General features: G+C 39.0%; 1 protein-coding gene across 7 annotated transcripts in view; it reads right to left on the bottom strand.

Annotated features, from left to right (window-relative positions):
* The window catches only part of LOC137179643 (teneurin-3), a 370,272-nt gene that overhangs the window by 97,832 nt on the left and 254,345 nt on the right, over positions 1-18,095 (bottom strand). For all 7 annotated transcript variants that reach the window (XM_067584473.1, XM_067584474.1, XM_067584475.1 and 4 more), the window contains 7 exons: positions 15,738-15,821; positions 15,105-15,229; positions 13,138-13,393; positions 12,626-12,727; positions 8,880-9,074; positions 4,946-5,146; positions 935-1,120 (listed from right to left, as the gene is read on the bottom strand). In XM_067584473.1, coding sequence (XP_067440574.1) covers positions 935-1,120; positions 4,946-5,146; positions 8,880-9,074; positions 12,626-12,727; positions 13,138-13,393; positions 15,105-15,229; positions 15,738-15,821 — 1,149 coding nt within the window. The remainder of the gene's footprint in view (positions 1-934; positions 1,121-4,945; positions 5,147-8,879; positions 9,075-12,625; positions 12,728-13,137; positions 13,394-15,104; positions 15,230-15,737; positions 15,822-18,095) is intronic.

Below are 18,095 nucleotides of genomic sequence, written 5' to 3'. Positions count from 1 at the left end.
TAATGCCAGTTAATGAAAGTTTTTCTTTTAAAATGTGAAAAAATCTGCCAGCACAGTAAGAATTGTTTCCAGCGCAATTAATCTATATTTTCTAAAATCTAACTTTATTTTTCTAAATTTAACTGCAGCGAGCTAGATTGTGACTCTTTTCTAGAAACATTTTCAATAGACTGGAATACTAAAATAAAAAAAGAAAAGAAGCTTTTTAGGAGTGGTTATAGACAGAAATGTCCCGCTAAGATGGAGCTTTTTGCAGCCTTGGAAACTGATACAGCCTATTGGGGGAACCCCAGGTAATAAAAAGGAGATGAGGATAGCATTTCCCACCCTGATGGCCAACCTTGACTGATTTTAAAGGACATTTCTGCTTTTTACAACCTTGATGTCATTTTTAGTGGCACCATCATGGTTCCGGTTTTATTGGGCAACAATGATAACCAACAAATAATTAGCAGCAACACTTCTCTCTAATCTTATTCCAGCAGCACCCATGAAGAGAAGAGATCTTAATATATCTGTCATGGATTCTATCATGTTCTATTATTGATGAGGAGGTCACCTTCCCACCAGGTTCTTCTCTCCAGGTTTCTTGAAGGCTGTGCAGTGCTGTACTATTGTTTTGTACATTTCTCCTATCCTTGAAGTGAGTAAGTCATTGAGTAATGCCAGATTCGTCTAACTTTATCTTTTTTCAGCTACCTAAAGGTAAAAAAATGCTTCCTCTTAGTATTTTTGCACAGATCACATATATTTTTCAAGGAGTTGAAAAAGAGTAAAAGAGTAGCTTGAATGTGGGAGTTTAGATTCCATGTGCCATGTTTGTGCATACTGAGTAACATCTCAGTCACAGTCTCACTTTCCCTTCTTACACTTTTTTTCTATAGTGTGTGTGTGTGTGTGTGTGTGTATGTGTGAGTGTGTTTGATCCACTCACCAATATTACAGTGCTCCCCAGTCCATCCCTGGTCACACTCACACTTCCCCTCCTTACACACTCCGTTTTTGCTGCACAGCGGGTGGCAGGCCTTCTGGTCACACACAGTTCCCGTCCAGCCCTCCTCACACCGACACACACCGCCATAACAGACACCATGGCTGCCGCAGTCCACCTCACACACCTCTGTTGGAGAATAAAAAGAAATATATTCATACACATACACAATGCTAACCACAATATCTTTTCTGCATTTGTTGGTTTAACAATATCTATACTGTGCTAAAATACGGTTTTCATGCAATTGTGGATTACACAATGTGGACAAGACCTTGAGACCTGTAAAAACTTATTTAAGAGGTTCCTGATTTGATCACTATAATCCAGAGACAGTGAGTCAAGGTGTGAATCAAATATGTGTCTCTGGTTTTTTAAAGTACAAGTATCTCAGTCTTATTTTTATTCAGATTGCTTATAGGACCATAAGATTGTCAGAAGACAGAGAAATGTACATCTGGGTATCATCCGCATACAAATGATTGGATACTGTCAGCAAATTAAAAAGTAAAAGTCCCTGGGAAAATCTTAGCTTCAGCAGATCAGATTTAAGGCCACTGAGGGAAACATATGTCCTAATATTGAGGAAGGAGGAAAACCAGTTAATAACAGGACCTGTTAGAACAACTGACTCTTGAAGTCTCTTGATTAAAATATCATGATCTACAACTCCACACTAAAACCTGACTGGAACACATCATGAACACTGTGGGTGAAAAGGTAGTTATCCAATTGTTTATGTACAACTGTTTGTAGTATTTTGCTGGGGAAGGGGAGGTAGCCTGTTGTCAAGCAGAACACAATCATCTAAAACCATGACAGGACGACAGTTGTAGCCACAAACTTTTTTATCACCTCACAGTAACCCAGTTTCCACCATGAGTTCCAGGTACTTTGGAACCAGAGGAATTAATCTCAGGAACTAAACTTCTAAAATCGATACTAGAGTACTTCAGTGTTTTATGAACAAAGCGGTACACAAGTTGAAGTAGCTGCGCTGGCTGTGTTTGACCAATCAGCGACGGTCATCCCTGCAAGCCCAACCTCCAGTGTTCCTATACTTTTGGAGAGTAACACCCCCTCCAATCAAACTTAGAAGCTTGAGCTACCCACATCTTCCAGAACTAGGCTCACCGTCTGAAAGTACCTTTACTGTTATTGGAAACAGAAATGAACACACTGTCAACACTGCATGGGTCTGTGTGAAACATTGATTATCAGTTATTAATTAATAGCTTTTATTAGTGGTGACAATGCAATATATTGTGTTAATCCACACAGCACTAAACTGAAGAGTTGAATAAAAAGGAGGACAGGAAAGCAGTCCTGTCTCAGGTAACACTGATTTTCTCCTAAACCATAATGACCTGTCCAGACAAGCTGATGGAAAATAAATGAAAAAAATCAATTAAGAGCAGAAGCTTTTCCCACAAGTCTGTCCCTAATTCACCTGTATCTGTGTGTGTAGGTGTCCTGAACTCAACTCTGTGATCCTGCTTATCTGCATGTGTGTGTTTTAATGAATTAAATGCAAATGTAATGTAATGTAAATGCAAGATTAAATAATGTACTTGCTAAACTATGTGAATAAGGGCCTGAAGTGCCTCAGGGTGTATACTGTGTGTGTCTGTGTGTGTGTTGTTGTATGTGTCTTTTTGGATGTTTATCCACAGATCCTCAGAAAAGGACAAAAACATAACTGAACAAAAGGTATGTGTATTTGTGTGTGTATTTATTTTGTCAATGTATCAGTTTGTGTGTATGTGTGTGCTTTACAAAGAGTCAGTACTTAATTGGATGTGTTTTTGATGGTTTTGACAAGGCAAAGTTCAGTGTAGCAGCACAAGGCAACACAAATAGAAGTGAGCACACACACACATCTTATGTTTGTTTTCATGTCAAGCCATCTGTTACTGATCTGCATTCCTCCTTCAGTTTTTTTTCTGTTTCACCTCTTTTTCTGCATCAGTGCTATCTCTTTAGGTCTCTCTCTCTTTATCATCCTTCTCTCACTAGACCAACAGAAAATGGGAGACTCTTTTCACTAGTAAAAAGATAACACTGGTCATTTGTTTAATACAAAAAACAACCTATGTTATTATTAGTATGTATTGTATGTGTTCTACCATGTCAAATTGTTTTGTTACGTGAAACTGCTCATGCTGCCGTCTTGACCAGGACTCCCTAGAAGTAGAGGTCCTGTATTTCAGTGGGACTTTTCTGACTAAATAAAGGATAAATAAATAAAAATTGAAAATAAAAAAAATCATGACCTATGTCTGTCAGGAGCCAAGGTGGATTATCGTGTAACATCATTATGGTGCTGCAAAACCTTTTGGGGAGGAGGTTGAGATTAATTGATTGGTCAACAGGACGTGCGACTGTGACAAAGAAGACCACTGTTTGTTTCAGTAAATGTTTGTTTCCTTTAATCATAAGCATGATCTCTTCTTAAACTAAACCAAGAGGGATTCATGCCTAAACCTTACATCGTCACAATTTCTCACGTGTGTCTTAAAACAACAGAGGACTGATTATGGAAAGAAAAAACTATTTCAGTATAGTTGTTTTAAGACACACTTGAAAAATTGTGAACCCATCCTTTAATCATGGCTGTGGCAGATCAGAAAACAGTCATATGAAGAATTTTTGTAATTATCATAAACATTTTAGAAAGCACTGACAAACAACATTGTCCTGGGGGGGCACAGAATCAGACAACACAAATATTGGTCATTTGGGAAGGCAATGACAACAACATATTCTTTTGTATAGATCGTAGGATACAGCTTTACATACAAAATAAAACAAAACAAACATGCATCCTTTGCACAATGTTGAGGTGCATCAAGCCAGCAAGAAAAAATGAGAGAAAATGTGCATGGCTCAGTTCAGATGCATACTGTCCCATTTACATCCCATGATTAAAACCTTTATACCAGATTAAAACACGTACATAAAGCAATAGTGATCCAGAAAGTGTGTCATAAAATTCAGGCTTGAAACAGGCTTAAAACAGGTTTAAAACTGGTTAAGTATCTGATGTCTGCAGACTGCTGCTCACTGCTCACTTAGTACCATCCTGCAGTCTACAGCCAAGCTACAGCTCTGTGAGGATACACTGAGACACAGCAGAGCTTTGTGCCAAAAGAGCAGAGGGTTGTCTCACTTTGATATGATATCAATCAGATTTTGTAGTCTATGTGCACACACATGTGCATCCATAGCAATGCTGAAAGAGCTCCCCTACATAACAAATCCCAATGTTATCCCTGGCTACAGTAACCCTTGCAAAACTCTTCATGATGTTGTAAACAAGTCTCCAGGTTCCCTATACTTTACATGAGTCTGTTTGCAGTTACTACAAACCAAAGCTGCAAGACATCTTGAGACCATAATAATTTTTACTTTTTAGCCTCCCTTCATTAGCTGCCTGTTAGTTTAAGAATTGATTTAGAGATATTACTGGTTTAACACAAGTCTTAATGCAGTTTAACCCAGAGTTATGTCACTGACCTAAGAGTACACTGCCAGAGAAAGCACTATCATCCTTAAAATCACTCCTGAACCTGAATTATGTTTACAGGTTCAGGCTTTGCATAATTGTCTGCTTTATTCACCTTATGTCTTATAAGTTATTTTACAAACCATGTAACGCATCTTTTATGCCTGATCCTACAGGGCTCACATCTCTATGAGTGTTATCTTAATTATATTTTGCTTTTAATTGCTTTTTTGTTTTCATTTTATGCCTATACTGCTCTTCTTTATCCTCTCCTACTGACTCTGTAAGGCATGGTGCCATGCTGCTTTTACAAACACTATAAAACATTAGTTTATTATTATTAAATATTCTGTAAGAAATGAGACAAAAACATGGAATAAAAAATTACCCACTGACAGATTGTTACATCACATCACATCACATCACATCGCAAGACACATAACACACACCTAAAGAGCAATCGGGTCCGGTCCAGTTCTGGTCGCAGGTACAGGTGCTGGTCTCAGCGTTGTGGGTGCCGTGACCTGAACATTGGTCTGGACACATGGCTTTTGCAATCTCACAGCTGGCTCCGCCCCAGCCTGGCTGACAGTGACACTCGCCATGAATACACACCCCATGGGCCGAACAGCTGGGGTCTATGCAATCCACTGGAGATAGAGATATGAAGAGAGAACGTTAAAAAATACACCAAAATGAATGACAAATCAAAGGAAAAACTGGTGTGAATGCTTGACCCCTACAGTGAGGGGATCTGGTGGTGGCTCTGCCATAAATTCTACATTTACAAAGTTGATACATTTTCAGTTTTTGTTGACATTGTCAGAAAGGTGATAATTCTACTTCACGTTTATTATTGAGGTTGTAGTGGATGGTGGTGGTGTACTGGAGTGCATTATATTGAATGGTGTTCTAATATTTTGTCCACTCCATTAACATATATGTTTCTTTGTTAAAGGAGGTTTATACAAAGACCTCCATCCTGGTTTGAAGTCAGGATCTAAGTCCAAATAAGTCTTCCACAGGGTATCAGTGCAGCCATTCAATTTACTCTGATTCAAAGTTTTTACCATAAATTTATACAGAATCTTCCCTGAGGCGTCCTTCAAAGACGTACCTACAAGATCAACAGGCTCAAGTAACCCTAACCCTAACCCTAACCCCTAACCCTAACCCCTAACCCTAACCCCTAACCCTAAATTCAGGAAAACAGTCCAATGGCAGGATATGGGTCAGAACAGTTTGGCAGCAGTGCACCATCACAAAAGTCAGTTAAAATAGAGAATTCATGTCCTGTCAGCTTATGTTTCCAATATTTCACTATTGTCCAACTGTGGTCCAGCCAGCTCCAACACCTGCCCCAGAGTAGAAACTCCTGCAGTGTGAAGCAGTCTGGATAGAGTGGGTCCACCCCAGCTGGGACAATCCAAAAGCCTCACTCTTCCCCCAGGTTACTTTAGCAGAAGATATGCAACCAAACAGATTGACAATATCCACTAACACACATCAATATCTGTCTGTGTGTTAACCAGGACAATGACATCATCAGCGTACACCGACAGTTTAAAAGAGACATCACAGTCAGGAAAACAAACAGTGCTAAGATCAAGTCTCAGTTTACGGACTAGGGGCTTGATGGAGAGTAGAACATGCTGGACAGAGAGTAGCTTGGTCTGACCACCCTCTGAACATTGAAAGGAGCACTCAGACCTCCATTAGTTTTAAGAACGCTTGCAATGTCACTATACAGAACTTTCTGACTCTGCTGAGGATTTTCCAGCTTTTGTCCCTTTAGTGACTTCTGCACTACTCTGGAAAGGTTCTGAATTTTTCCTCTTTTGTGACAGTTTTTACAAATCATCATCAGACATATCTTTGTCTTCAATAAAATCCTCACACACTATCAGATCATCATGTACTTTTTCACTTTCTTGATTATCAGTAACACTAGCTGTGTTTTCTGAACTACTCTCATGCTCAGTCTGTTTATCTTGTTCATTTTTTGACTTTCTCTCTTTGACTATGTCAGCCTGCTTGCTATCCTTTCCCTGTCTCTGATCAATGCTCTTAACTGCCACCTCACCACCAGAGCATGCGGGGGGTGGTCACTGCCTGTGGGAGCCCTGCCGAGGCTGGCCAGGGCTGTGAACAGCCCCGGTCGGCTCCTCGCCAGGAGGAGCATACAGTGCATACAGTGGCTTTATGAAAAATCTGCTGCCTGCTATGATTAAAAACAAGGTCTATGAGAGTGAACCAAAATAGTTAGGTTGAAAACCACAGAAACAAAAAAATAAATAAAAAAAATAATTGAAGAGTTTGATAATTGGACACAAGGCACAAGTAAAAAACAGCGAGATAAAATAGAAAAAGAAAAAAAAACCTTTAAATTATGTGTCTTTAATGAGATTTGTAACAATGCCATTTCATCTATTTTGCCTTTATAACACTCTTACAAAAACCTTACGGCATACCTCCAAGATGCAGACCATGATATCAGAGCAATATTTTTGATATTAACGCCTCATCGAGTGAGCTGCTTGTACTGCCAAGTCTATGCAGTTCTCCGCAGGTTTGAGCTGCTTTAAGCTCAGTGTTTGGTTTAAAAGAGCTAAAGTAAAGGAGTGGCTGGTGAAGAAAATCAAAAACCTAGCAACCCACATGTTGGACCAAACCAGAGCTAAAACACCAGTGAATATTGTTCTTTCAGCAGCATATGCAAATTGTATTTTAGGTTGTATTCTCTCCCTCTCAGTAACGCTCTAACATGTATGGCTTTGACTGTGTGCTCCTTATAGGTTCCTTGCACAGACAAATGAACATTATATTTCATCGATGATATTTTTCATGGAAAACCTACATCGCATCTTTGACATAATTTGCAGATTCAGCAGCTGTAAATGAGATTACAACACACACACACATACACTCTGCTCTGTTGTTCAGACTCTCTCACTCTCTCCTTCTGTCTCCCTCATATATACGCTCACAAAGGATTAGTGTGACCGAGGATTGAACTAATCTGAAACTAATCTGGTTACTGTCCCCTGTGACTGTATATCTATTTGCATATTTGTATGAGTGTGTATGTGTACACACAGCATGTACACGCATTTGTGACTTCATTTGTACACACTTATTGTTAATGTGAATAATCATATAGACATGAGTGTCAACCTCTGTGTGTGTGTGTGTGTGTGTGTGTGTGTGTGTGTCTGTGTGTGTGTCTGTGTGTGTGTCAGCCAGTGAATAGCAGATTAGTATTGATCAGTCCAGATTAAATTAGTTTAGCTTGTTGCCTATCTTAGCCAACTACCTGTCGGCAATTGGACAGTAATCATGTCTGTGTGTTTGTGTGTGTGACAGAGAGATTAGAGTAAATTAATTTACCATATTGCAGCAACACTAGTTTAATAAACTACCTGTCAGCAGCTTCACTTTAGGGTTGATTTTAGCTGATACTTACAAACAGGTCAGTGGGTTTATTAGCTTGTAAACTGTATAGAACCCATACCCGTAACAATGTACATTTTATGTACTTCACCACTGAATAGGTGACACAGATAATCATGAAGGGATAGTGAGAAAGACCGTAATATGGGGCATATTATAAAAATCTTCAGTTCTTGCCATTAGGGTATGTTCACAATTATTTCATTCAGATATGCCAGTTGTTTACAAAGTTTTACATCTACAACTACAGAAGGGTATGTTTGATCTCTGGCATAAAAAGATAAAAGCAAAGAAGTAATGTAGACTCAAGCCAAACAAAAGAACAATCAACCCTAGTGTCTTCCTTGCCATAAATACAAGCGATGGCAGGATGACATGATGGCATGATATCATGGAACCAAGATCTTCCATAATTAATCTTCCATTAAGATCAAAATTGTGCTGCAGCTGTATCTAACGTATTCACGATTTTAAGGATAGAGAAAGTGAAGGCTCAAACTAGAGTGATAAAATAGTTAGTTTGAATAGCTGCAGGCAAAATGAAAATAAAAGTGCAGTTTGGTTCAGTCTCACTAACATTGATAAAGTGTCCTGTCAGGTCCTCACAAGCAATAACATGGGTTAAAAACATGTAAACTCTGAAAGTGAAACCAATTGTGAATTATTATTCAATTATAACAAATTGCATGGATATTTTTGTTTCAAAAGTAAATTTTATGGTTAGCAATAAATGTGCACTTAATCAATTATTTATGTTGACATGTACTTTGGTAGTCAAGTCTTCACCAAATTTCATCATCTCAATGATGCAAAATGATGCAGAGCAATAGTGCCCCAGAGCAAGGTGGGACAGCTAACCTTTGTCAATAACATAATGTGCAACAAATGTACCTTTTTGTGTCTGTCCTTGGAAGAAATTAAAGGCAACTTTACCTTCCTCACAGTTATCTCCCTTATAACCAGTATTGCAGATGCAGGCGCCCATAATGCATATGCCGTGTCCTCCACAGTGGATGTCGATGCACTGGTTGGCCGGCACATCGCATTCAGTGCCTTTCCACCCACTGTAGCACTGGCAGCGGCCTCGGGAGTACTGGCCATTACCGCTACACAGCACTGGACAGGAAGCTGGACAAGACACAAGCACGGAAGATGGATCAGTTAGAAAAACTGGTTTCACAGACTGACAATTTAGACTCTTCAAACCCCGAAGCTCCTCTTAAGATTTCAAATTTTACCTTATAGACCAAATCAAAATTTTGTTAAATTTGGGGCACATGGCACATGTGCACAAAAAGAGTAAGGAACTTTCCGGCCAAGAAACCGCTTAAAATGAGAAATAGGAGGATTTAAGGGAACTAACTGACCCATGGGACTGAAAAAGGTAAGTCAGTCTCCTTGCTGGTTGTTCTGATGCATTCATTGTTGTTAACAGACGGCTCACTTTGTGCATGCGCTTGTAAAACTGATATTTTAAAGGCTCATTATTATGGTTTTGTATTTCTCTGTAATGTAGCACAGTGTTAACAATGTTACTTATAGCATTCTTTCTCAGCCATAGAACTCAAACCATTCTCTGATGTCCCCAAAAAATATATATTTAAATGAATATCATAAAAGTGCAACAATTAGTCGACTAATGGCTTGAACTAACTATTAGTCAACTATCAGTTGACTAAGAAAATCTTTGGTCGGGGGCAGCTCCAGTTAGTTGTGCTACATCAATAACTGGTAATATGTGAGAGAGAGGAAGCCCCACTCTGGCTCATCCAAACAACCACCAGATTTAAAAGCTGTGTGTTGGGAGATGGCTCTAATCCATCAAGACTGAGATCACCTATAAGTGTCACAATTTAGATTAGGGTTCAGCTTCTACAAGAGGCTAATATTGTCCTTTTATTATGCTGATCTTCTCCAGTCAGTGTGCTGTGTCTTTGTTGTAATGGATAAGATGCAGTTTAATGGATTACATGCTTTTTAGAGCTTGCCAATACTGCAGGACTGATTCTAATAGGCTAAATCCACAAAAGTGTGTATGGCTGACATTTCCTGAGATAAAAATAGTCAGTTATTAGTCAAAGATAGAAAATCTATGTTGGCTGAAAAAAAGCCACTATGGTATTAGGACTGAACCAAATCTCTCTATGTGCAGAGCTGAATGATGAAGCCAGAAGTGAGCTGCAGTTTCTCTAAAGGCCATTAAATTCTTTCTCCAAGACAACTGTACTGAAATTAGTGGCAAAATGCCCCAAACAAAAGATCTCAGTATTTAATTTCATATTTACTAATATGTCTTGATAGAGAATTCGAGAACCATAATTCCTTTAAGGCTTAAAAAGAGGTATACTTTGTCACAAGTTTACTTGATTGAGGGGTGTCTCAGCCTATCAGAGTCCAGTAAAGTGGGTGCTACTTGCTTGACCCACTTTCCTACTTGAGCTCCATCAATGGGTGACGTCACAGACATTATTTTTATGCAGTCTGTGCTGTCTATAAGTGACTGTAACACTAGCTCACCTGAGTGCATATTTATCAAACTGCTGAAAGTAACATTTTGGAGCTAATGAACAATACAATACAAGTAAAAACCCTTCATTTTTACTCCTACTCAAACTTAAGAATAAAGCAAGCAGTACCTTCAGCATAATGTTGTTTCCAGTGCGGTTAATTTCCTATTATTTCATCCCTTTTTATATATTTATACATTATAAATAGATTAGATTGTAGTTCATTCCCATTTCCTGGAGATTTAAAGAATTCACACAGATAAAATGAACTTTTTAAAAGACTGTAGTTATATATGTTATTGCAAAATAACATACCACTGAATAAATTACGATTTTAGAAAAGAATGTACAATATGACAGTTGTAGGGTCAACCCATATCTTTGATTGGCTATTCCTTTATGTGATCAATCATGTAATCACTTGAGAGTTGCACTTAAAAGTTGATTAATGTGTCTTATTGCTCACACTCAGCCAAGAACTTTTCTACTTTTAAGTCAGCACAGGCTTCAGAGTGTGCAGTCCACACTTCCTGCTGGGATAACAACCTCCCAACAATTACTGCCTCACTGTGGGTGGCAGAGTGTTTGTGTGTGTGCGTGTGTGCAACCTGTTCTCATCAAATACCGATACTTTGTCACGCCCCTCTGGTGTCTCATGCAGACGCACAATTTACCCTTTGGCGTCTGTATAGTGATGCACTGGGCTTTCAACTAATTCCAATGTAGACCCATCCGTGGTAATATTACATGCTCAGAGCAACTGGTGTGGTCTGGTTAGGTTTAGGCACAAATATCACTTGGTTAGGTTTAGGGGAAAAATTGTGTTTTAAGTTAAAATGATCACTTGAAACGTCGTCATGGCTGGAAGCAGGAAGTGAACAGTGGTCTCCTGCAGCAATGTAGCCATCCATCTAACCCGCCTCCTCCTGAGAACGGAAATGTCACCTTATAGAGAAGTCATCGGTCTCATGGCATCTAATAATGATGGGTTTACATTGGAGTTAGTTGAAAGCCTGGTGCATCCCGTACAGACGCTAAAGGGTACCTTGTGTATCGGAATCAGACACTGAGGGGTGTGACAAAGTGTTTGACGCTCTGGGAATGAGAATGTGCTGGTGTTTGTGTGTGTGTGTGTGTGTGTGTGTGTATGTGTGTGTGTGTGTGTGTGTGTGTGTGTGTGCGGTCTGACCTAGCCAACTTTCAGGGACACATTAATTGAAAAGACCAGTTTATCGGGGACGGCTTGTCCAACTGGGGATAAAAGCTGTGTCCCCAGTTGTTAAAAGCTGATTTGGGTCAGTGGTTAAGGTTAGGGTTAGGCAAGTAGTGGTAATGGTTATGGTTAGAGTAAGTCTCCAGGAAATTAATGTAAGTCTATGTAATGTTCCCAAAGGTGAACTAAGTAAACACGTGTATTGTGTGTGTATGTGTGTGTGGTTATGACTTAAGTCACTTTCAGGGACACACACCAGACTTAAAGGGAAACCTCTGTATTTTTCAACCTGGACCATATTTTCCCATTTGGTGTCCAAATGACTAATGGGGGCTGCAAGTAATCCTTTGAGGCAATAGCACCTCATCAATGTCTGTCCTCTGAAAGTGCTTGTTTTTGCCATGGACAGGCTCAGATTGATATTATAAGTGTCTGACAACATTATGGAAACCTTTTTTTTTACCTTTTGCTTGACCTGGTCTGTTTGTTATGTGTCTAACCAAATCTTGCTAAAGGAGAAATTGTGTTCTGAAATCTCATGAGAGTTGAGTTGTTGTTGAAATCAGCTAAATATTCAGCCATGACTTTGAAAATCTTTTAGATAAAACTAAGCTAGGGCTCAATACTGGACTGATTTCAAAAATTGTAGTCCTCATTAGTCACTTAGCCACAAAAAGATGTGAAAATAGGGTCCAGGTTGAAAAATCCTGAAGTTTCCCTTTAAGACCAGTTGATTGGGGATGGCTTGTGCAATTGGGGAAAAAAATTGTATGCCCAGTTGATAAAACACTGATTTTTGGGTCAGTGGTTAAGGTTAAGGTAAGGGTTAGGTTTAGGCAAGTGGTGGTTATGGTTAGGGTTGGGGTAAGCCTCCAGGAAATTAATGTAAGTCTATGTAGATACCCCAAAAGTGATTAAGGTGAACCTGTGTTTGTGTGTGTGTGTGTGTGTGTGTTTACCTCGAGAGCAGTCGGGCCCCAGAAATCCTGGAAAACAGTGACATATTCCTGAGAGACAATCTCCGTTTCCATGACAATTCTGAGGACACTCCATAATGGACTCTGATTTGGAGAGGGAGAGAGAGCTGGTTTAAGGGTGCGAGTTAATTGGGTAGGTTGGCAACTGTATATCTTAAGAAATAAAACACACATACATACACACTGAGAGACTGGCCCTCTGTGGTCCCCGTAGTTAGAGCCATTCAATCTAATCAACACATTCTAACATCCAATTATCCTGCTGCCTTTCTCTCGCTCACTCTCTCTATCATGAAACATTGTTGGCTCTCTGCGTACCTAACTGGCCATTTCCTGTGCACACTGGTGGGTCTAATCAAGTGGGTAATGTTGCATGGATTGTGTGTATTGCATATTGTTTTACTTTGAAGTGCACTCGGGCACACTCACAGTATCTCACCAATAATTCCAAGACATACAGTATTCACTCCTACAAACACACTGCAGGGACTCACCTATAACAATAGTATTGTAAGACACTTGTTCTGTGTTGCGTCCGTCATTGTAAAACGCCAGATGCCAGATCCCTGTGTCCAGGTATTGGATGAAGCCTGCCTCGTGCACGTTCACTGAGCGTGTGTGTCGGGCTGCTCCCCCAGACTCCTCCTCATGTCCACCAGCTAGGTGTATATGTCCAGCATCCATGTCACTGAGGGCTCGCTTGTCTTTGGAAATGAGACGACTGCCGTCCAGCAGCTCCACAAAGTCGTACTGGAAGGTGAACATTCACAAAAATGACAACACACCTTGAAGATATTTTATTACAAGACCATTTAGCTTATGATTACAAAAGTAACATTTAGAAAAAAAAACAATTAAGAGTTTGCAGGGTACCATACAGTAAAAAAGTATCTTTAGATGCAGTAATGTTAGCTTGTTAGCTGAGTAGCAACTATCTGCAACTAACCACCTCTTTCTCGTAGCTTTAGTGTTGATTAGCACAGTATTTGTTATATATTTGTTGTCTCAGTGGCAAAGGCCGAAGGACAGCAATGCTGGTAAATCCAACTGTCTGTTAGAAAACTACCCAGATCTATTACATTTAGTATGAATATACATGATCTGCAGTGGAATTAGATTTTGATGACCCTCTGATCTTTTCTCTAGAACCACGGTCAACTACAAAACACTTTAATGACTGTTTTTTCTAGGAAATTTGCTCAGGATTATCCTGATATTTTTATCACACTTTTAGCCCTAGATTGTGGGGTGTAATAGGCATGCCTTAATTAGCTAGTGTGACTTTATGGTTTAATTTGATATTAGTTTTGTTCCTACTCACATGGAAGAGTGTAATTGATTCTGTCTTGTCTTGTTATTGCTTGTGTTTGAATGACATTTGAATCTTATATGCACAAACTTAGATGACCACAGAAAGCTGTAGCATCAAATATTATTAGTAGCTCATGCTACTGTATCACACGGCTTTCTGGAAAATGCTTTACTCAGCTAAGGGTGACAAGACTGGAAATCCTCTCTAAAAGAAATAATGGCAACTTAGATAGAATAGGTTATGACAAGGACACACACACCCCTGTCTATTATCTGAAGTGCTAACATTGAGCTGTGATAGGGGTGGCATTGTATAAAGCTGCCTTTTATAGATAAGTGGATTAGTTCTTTGATAGAAGACATGATTCATCACACAGAGATGTAAGTGTAGTCATTAAATGGATAGTTTAGGTTTGTAAGAAGCTTATCTGCTTCATTATGAACAAAGAATCCATAAAGCACTTGACCTAGACACACTTGCAAAGTTGCACAAGGGACTTGGGGTTTTGACATTTTAGGAGGCAGAAGTTGTCAGCACTTTTGGTATTTGTTAAAAACAGAAAGGCCAGGCGATTCAAGAAGGTTGAGGACAGCTTTATCTTGTAAATATATATGTATAATATATGCTTATTCACCACAGACCTCTAAACATACAGTCGCCCCGGCATTGATCCCAAGATTTCATTTCAGGGACCCAGATGAAAAGCATGCCCTTGCTTCAGTTGAAGTTTGTGCTGCTTAAATCTCATCTTCAACTGTGTTTTTATTTAGCAGCAGACTGCTGTAAATAATTGTGCTGGTGGAAATCCCATTTCTCCATGGCTTCATCTTGTTTCTCTGTCTCATACTATATTTCATCTTATCTTGGTGTCTTGGCCCATGTCAGTTTTACAGCTTTACATCTACATATGCAGATATGCATCTATTGCACGCTTAAATGTTTTGACTGGGAATTCCTCTTACTCGCACACATTTGCCTCCATCTTTCTTTTCCTGTTCAGATTCTGTTGGGAGTTTCTCTTTGTAGGCTCACACAGTTTACATGTAGCGGTGCTTGGTAACTTAGGTTGGTAGATACTTGATAAAGCTTTATGAATAAATGAACTTGAACTTGTATGTGCATGCATATGCAGGTATCTGTACATCCTACCTGCGTGTGTGAGGGCGGTAGGCCTTTACGTCCATACACTCCAACAAGAGCATCTCTCTGGACAGAGATGTTGAATTTCAAGAACTGTGGTTGGTCAATATATAGCTGGGACCTCCAAAACACACCTTGGATAAAGGCGACAACAAAAAAGTAGGGGTTGAAATCAGTGATTTAAATATTTGAACACTCTCCGATTCATGTCCAGAATTTTCTCCTCTGTATCGCCTATAAAAATCAATATAGTTACTGTACTCACACATAAAAAAAAGAGATACTCCACACTCACAATATGAGGACATATTTCAATTACTGTATCATATAATTATTTTTCATTAAAACTGTAGCATTTCTGTTTTAATCAAAGCTAACTGAAAGTAGTAAATTTAATTGAAATGTTTGGAAAGTTAGTGAGAATAAACTTCATCTGTAGTTTGCATTCTAGGTATCCAAATTATCCACAAAATACAGTCATTATGCACAATTCTTGCGATATGCAAATATCATTCAGTTATACTTTGTACTAAAAAAATATATAATGCATTAATTAGTATTATTATTAGTAGTTGCTTCACAGTGGTGTAGTGATATGGCATGACAGGCCTGTTTGTATGTGTGCATGTGTGTATGATTAACCTGGTGGAACATCTTGTATGGTTCGTCTCCCCACATCCACCTCTCCTGTGTCTATGGTGTTGTTCTCTAGAAGAAACATTTTACCTGTAGAGAGAAAAACACAGAGACACAACGTTCAGGAAACGTAAAGGATTCTTTTTCTTCTTTTTATCCATATAATTGTATTTCTGCAATGGCAAAAATATAATTTAACACTAAGACTGGGGTGTATCAGGGTGCTGAAATCTGCAGACAAAAGATTGACCTTGGATGCAGACACTGTTTTTTCTGGTCTTGAATATGAATGATACACACAGCATCTGATCATCAAGTTACCACATGGGCTCATTTAAGTGTCATATTGAAACTTAAAATTGAAATGTCAGCCTGACCTAAAAAGTGTTGAGGTTCCTTGTCATGAATACAACTAAACTGCCATTTATGAAACATATGGACACCTGCTTTCATAAATACCATATGTCCTGGTTTATGTGTGACATTATAGGAATCTTTTGAGTTCACAGTGTGACCCCTGCACTGAGTTGCAATATGGGTTTGTAAGAGATGCTATTTCTGAACAGGGATGACAGATGACTCATAAGTCTGAACTGTAACTCTGCAACAGTCTGTTTTATGAGAAGTTACTAACCCGAGTTTGCATGGCCACCAGTTTAATGACTCATTTAATACTTTATGTGACAAAACATCTGGTAAATATTAGGCGACTCAAACAATAAGGTTTGAGAAACGTTCTGTTTATGGTTAAATCAGAAAAACTGTTGAAAATGACACCTCACTCACAGTTACCTGAGTTGGGATTTAAACCTTTGTCATTGTAATTAAATGTAAGAAGACTTGCTTTTATTCAGTGCATGCACTATTGCGCTGGAATGGTTACATCGCTGTTTAAAGTTTGTAATTTCATAGGCCCTTCCTGTTCATAACATCACACTTTAACAGCTGAAGTCATGACATTTGGGCATTAAACCAACACTGACTCAGTGTGTGTCTGTGTGTGTGTGTGTCGTTACATTAATATGAGCTACAACATATGACACACATCTCTAAGCCCAGCTCAAATACACACACACATCCATCGCTCTTTCTCACACAACACACTTGCACTACTGGCCTTTCTCTCTTTCACTCAATGTTACGGGTAATTAATGGTCTTGTAATAGAAGTCCTAATATTCATAATTGACACACAAATGTCACAGCAGGAGAACAATTGGTTTTTAACATCTGCAGCAGCCAATAAGAACTAACCCTGTTCAAGAGAGTTACAACATATTTCTGCCTCTTCTTCATTCTTGATTCTTTATTTCTCTAGTGTGACCCATGAGAGCAAACTACTAAGTCTTCTTGCCCTGAGAGTCTGATTCTGAGTCCCTCTACTCACTTTTTAAAAACGTTGTTCATCTCTTGAGAAAGCTGACCTGCTTTGAGTTCATATGACACTATTTAAACTGTGAGTCTTCTAATGTTGGCAGCTCTGGAGCAGCTGAAGGTTCAGTCTCGTGAAAGCATCTTGAAAGCTTTGTCAATGAAAAGGAAACATTTAAAATTTAACTCTCCCTTTCTACACTTTTTTAAGCTTTACAACTTCCAGAAAATGTCCTGCTTTGATGTGTAGTGTCCCCCTCACTCATCTCTCTCTCACTCTCCATCCAAGTCTGTTTCTTCGTTTGTGAGGAAACAAGAGATGAGCAGAAAGTGGAAGGAAAGACAGCACGGAAGGAGGAAAAAGCAAGAGACAATGAGTGAATGATGGAGACATTAAAGAGAAAAAGAGTGAAAGGTAGAGAATGACCAAAGAACAGATTTTGATGTGTGTGTGTGTGTGTGTGTGTGTGTGTGTGTGTGTGCGGTTTAATAAAGTCTTGATTGACAGGATGAAGTCACCTTCACATGGCCAAGCAAGACTTTATCAAGGTACAACAACTTTTGCCCAACATCTTTACATTTTTATCCTGCATTGATTATTATGGTTTACAATGCATTACCAATAGCTCTGCTAACCTGTTAACCTCCCCTAACATATAAAGTAAATAATCAGTACATTCATACAGATATGTAAATATAAAAACACATCCGTAAACATGTATTCTCCAACGAATTGCTGAATGATCATTTCCCACAGACAATCAATTCATCCTACGCAAATGCATCCACAAACATATTTTTTAGCTTCTTGCAAGAAAAGGAAGATGGGAGGTTATACATAAACAACAAACCTTGACAGGTTGGTTAGGCTTAGATTAGGTCAATATTCCTTCAATGACATTAAATGTGGTGGTATAGCTGGCATCCTCCCCATTCCATTTCAAGACATCACAGAAACATCTTCAGCTCACGTGGAGCTATCTGTATGTTTTGC

The sequence above is a fragment of the Thunnus thynnus genome, chromosome 3 (genome assembly GCF_963924715.1).
Source record: "Thunnus thynnus chromosome 3, fThuThy2.1, whole genome shotgun sequence".
Lineage (NCBI taxonomy): Eukaryota > Metazoa > Chordata > Actinopteri > Scombriformes > Scombridae > Thunnus > Thunnus thynnus.
Note: the sequence above shows the minus strand (reverse complement) of the source record. Positions and strands in the feature narration are given on the sequence as shown.